This window comes from Clupea harengus, chromosome 6, assembly GCF_900700415.2.
Source record: "Clupea harengus chromosome 6, Ch_v2.0.2, whole genome shotgun sequence".
NCBI lineage: Eukaryota > Metazoa > Chordata > Actinopteri > Clupeiformes > Clupeidae > Clupea > Clupea harengus.
In genome coordinates, this window is record NC_045157.1 from 28,419,862 (window position 1) to 28,424,106 (window position 4,245).

At 42.2% G+C, this 4,245-nt stretch overlaps 1 protein-coding gene across 1 annotated transcript in view; it reads left to right on the forward strand.

Moving 5' to 3' along the window:
- Positions 1-1,651, forward strand: part of LOC105889012 (SHC-transforming protein 1) — a 15,708-nt gene extending 14,057 nt beyond the window's left edge. Inside the window, exons 11-12 of the mRNA XM_012814769.3 lie at positions 1-120; positions 410-1,651. The exon at positions 1-120 is cut by the window's left edge and continues 155 nt beyond it. Coding sequence (XP_012670223.2) covers positions 1-120; positions 410-538 — 249 coding nt within the window. The 3' untranslated portion in view covers positions 539-1,651. The remainder of the gene's footprint in view (positions 121-409) is intronic.
- The last annotated feature ends 2,594 nt before the right edge of the window (positions 1,652-4,245 follow it).

Below are 4,245 nucleotides of genomic sequence, written 5' to 3' on the forward strand. Positions count from 1 at the left end.
CTGGCCCGCAGCGGCGACTTCCTGGTGCGGGAGAGCGGCTCCACGCCGGGCCAGTATGTGCTGAGTGGGCTGCAGGGGGACACGGCCAAGCACCTGCTGCTCATGGACCCCGAGGGAGCGGTAGGCCTCCGCCGGGCGCTTATTTACTACACACGACACCGTACGCCACCCGTGCAGCCATCTGGCCCTCTGTGAATAATGCACCGTCATCCCACAGGATCCACAAGCAGGATTCGCTTTTTTTTTTTACTGGCCCTCTTCTCAGTCATGACTCCCTCCCTTTAGTTAGTATGCTTTTGGATTAGTTTACCGAGGAAATGTTGTGTGGCGATGAAATGACGGTTGTTGATTTTGAACCTGCTTTTGAAACTTCTACGTGTTAACCTTCTTTTCTGCTTGGCTTTTAAAGGTGAGGACGAAGGATAATGTATTCCAGAGTGTGGGACATCTCATTCGGTATCACGTGGACAATCAGCAACCGATTGTGTCCATTGGAAGCCAGTTGTGTTTGAAGCAGCCTGTCTTGCTGAAACAGTAGCTGGACAGACGTCATGTACTCTGTGCCCATACATTTATTTCTGCAGCACTTTCTCTGTGGACCTCTTTCCACTTGCATGGCCATTATAGCTAAGTGAATACTCTACAGTGAACAGAAACTTTGGTCCCCATTCATGGACTCATTCAGCCATGGATTTTAACCACAAAGAGACTATTTTAGCTTATACAGATGTCTTAAAGCACATATATAATCATTTCATCAAAGCACAGCAGAATGTACTTGCTGTGTTTTGCTGAATTGATTTTCTTTCTGTTGTTTCTTTGATATGGTGCCTTGTTGTAATTATCAGACATATGATTGAATATTTTGTAACTAGATTTTTCTACTTTGTATTTTGATACATGTCACATCTCAAAAATGTGGTTCTCTTTAAGATGAACCTGAGCTGATAGATCGGTGTCTCTTTCGTATCATGAAGGTGAAGATTGGCAGCTTGACCTATTTAAGTTTAATTTTGGTTAAACAATACTACACTTCAATACTTCACTTCAATACTAGAATTCAATCCTGAAATATGCAAAAAAAAAAAATGTTTGCATAAGCTACTTAGCTTCTACAAAAGTAGAACTTGTCAGTAACCCAATGTGTTTAGCTGCATAAAAACAGTGTATTGATACATTTGAGTAATTGTTTTTTGACAATTCATTACAACTGAATACATAGCTGATGTAAACTAACAAAGGGTGGTGCAGCCAAAGTCTCAGTATAGTTAAGTATAACTATCATAAAAATGTTGTAACGTATAGACAGTGTAAGAGTTTTAACTGATATACCTTTTATACTTAAGTTAAGACAATTAGGCTGTTTAAGAGTATCACTAGGTGTCATCAGTATGGAATTATACAAATGAAAAACAGCATTTCACTCTGCATTGTAAATGTATGTTTCTTTCCTTTCTTTTTCAATGTAAATGTAAATATTTTGAAATGAAAAGGCCTTCTCTGCAAGGAATTAGTATGGTAAAAATAAACTGGCTTGCTTTAGATACCATGTTTGACATCTGAATGTAGGTCTGTATTGTTTAGCCACAGTTTAGCCACAAGATGACACTATTGTGTTAAACTATTAAAAGGCTGACAAGGAAGAAATCTTGCTTGAGTGATGAAATCATACGGTCACAAAAGATATATGTGCAAATATTCACCTCCGGATCGCATTAAAAATGCACCAAACATTTGTCATTGTCACAGCAGTTCCCATTAGAATACTAATGAATCGCCAAAAGCTTGATTTATTTCTTATCTTAAGAAGAAGAGTCGTTGTGTCTCTTCTGCTGCTTCAGAGCTGCAAACTTGTCTGGCCTGTTTAGGCGTTCTGTGGCAGGGGTCACAGAGGGAGGTGATTGCCATTTGATGACTCTGGGTGTGGAGCAGTGGGGCCTTGAGAGGGCTGTTTCCACCCTGAGCCAAAGGAGGGTCCTGGTGGAGTGATGTCAGTCCTCTGGGTGAACCAGAAGGGGAAATTCCATTGAGCCTCGCAGCGCTGACCTCCGGCTACACCCTTCAGCGTCTGAAGCCCTGTTTCTCACATGGAGGTTGAGGGCCATCTGCAAGGTCTGAGCTGGGGCTACACCGTAGAGTGAGCCGAGTATATAGATGCAGTGTGAATGCACAGATAGAGCCAGACGTGTGTGTTCAGCTCCCATATTGTCATTACATTAGATCCTTAGGAGTGGTCATTGTGGTTGGACTAAGTGTGACCTCCTCTCTTTGTTTTGGTCAGATATTGTAGGCCTTGTCTGACCAAGCGTGCATTTCTCTGGATATGTCTTCTCTACGCTACCACTCAACTGTGTACGCTGAATAATGGCAGCAGTCCAGTTATGCACCGTTAGGAACCCAAGCTCATGTCCAAGCTGATGTCACCACTGAGAAGATGGGGACTGAGATGAAACTATAACTCCTCATCTCAAGTAAGTCCAGTGGCCACGCCTGTCACATCCCATTACTCAGAGCCCAGTCTCCACTCAGGGGAATGCCTGTCTGCAGCGGCCAGATTTGAAAAAGCAAACATGAGTGGCCCGTCCAAATGAAATGAAATGTGAAATGAGGTGCAGTATGTTGTACCTCAGGATGGGCGAGGCTGACGCATTGCAATGGATTTTTTTTTTCATGTGTTTTTGTAACCAAGACGAATGTCTTGAACTCATTCTCATTTGTATATATCCTTGTGATGAAGATTGTGATCAGAAGAAGTACTGTCCCTTATTCTGAGTCTAGCTGATTAGCTTTGGTAAAGAGAGCAGTAGACTCCCTCCGTTCAATCAGTGCTTTGCTCTGTTCATGGTTTTTCCTTCTATGAAAAGTCATTAGTGTTATAAATCCAATGTGTTCTGAGTGACACTCTGAAAACAGATTTCAGCCATCTATAGATTACAGATGTTAGCTGTTAAGATTACATGTACACTATATCCCATCTTTGGTCTTCATGCTGTTAGCTGTTAAGATTACATGTACACTATATCCCATCTTTGGTCTTCATGCTGTTTGTGTTGGGGCAGTCAGAGGCCAATGTCCTCATTGGAGCTGTGCTTCAGCTGAGAGGTTCTGCTGGGGCCTCAAGCCCTGATGGGGAGCCAAGATTTGCCCTTAATGACTTCAGTCTAATGTCTACCAGTTGATCCACAATTTTATACAAATTGCACCTCTGATTTGTGGCGTGCTCTGAAAGACGTAGCATATATTTGTATTGCTTTTAAGGCGAAGATAAAGGAACAGCAGCACATAGCCCATATTTGAAGCATGTAATGTTTATAGCATGCAGCACACTTTAGATTTGATTCTCATAAAATGTTTACCGTTCCGGCCACTATGGTTTTGGTGGAGATGAATAGCCTCTCTAAAATAGCAATACATATGAAATATGTACATACATACATTTACATACAGCAAATACTCAGCAAAAGAAACAAATGGGAGAGCTAACAAAGCATCCAGTGTCTTAAGAGTGGCAAGTTCTCTGTGCAATAGCTCAAAGACCTTGCCATCTTTCTGAGGTAATTATTGCTATAATTCATCCTGGAAACATAGCTCAGCTGCCTGATTGTTTCTGGCTGTGACTGTTTCACACTGATGCACATGAGCACAGCCCCGACAGTGGGGAACATATGTCTTTTCCTTGCATCTGTTTTGTGTACAGTCTAACACAACTCGCTTATGGGCTGTGGTGCGCGTGGTTTAGGCTAGGGATGGTGTTCCTTCAAGTCTGTTATTATGTTGCTACCAGCGTCTGCTAGTCACGTAGCCCATGAGGCAGAGAGAGGCTTGCATGGGATTTTCAGCTCATTTCAGGCTTTGACAGCAATGAGCACTACATCAGTGTCATAGACGCTAACTGCTCTTCATGTTGTGGGTATGAAATATGGCACTGTAGCAAGCCTCGCTGTAGCGTGGCTTAAATGCAAGGAGGTTGCTTGAATGGTGTCTGTACAACATGAAAGGCAAGATATGGGTTGTGACAGCTGAAGTCCAACACGTCAGTCTGTAGCTCGTTTCTTGTCAATCCCAGAAAGAGAGAAAATGTCAAATGCACTTGAATGTCAGCAATAGGCAGAGAGTGAGGGAGCAAAGCATATTTCTGTGACTTTTTTCATCTTTTTCTTTTTTTTAATACTTCAATAAATCACCAGGCCTATATAAAGCACTGTCATGAAAGACCATGGGCCTTTGATTCTTTTTTATCAGTCA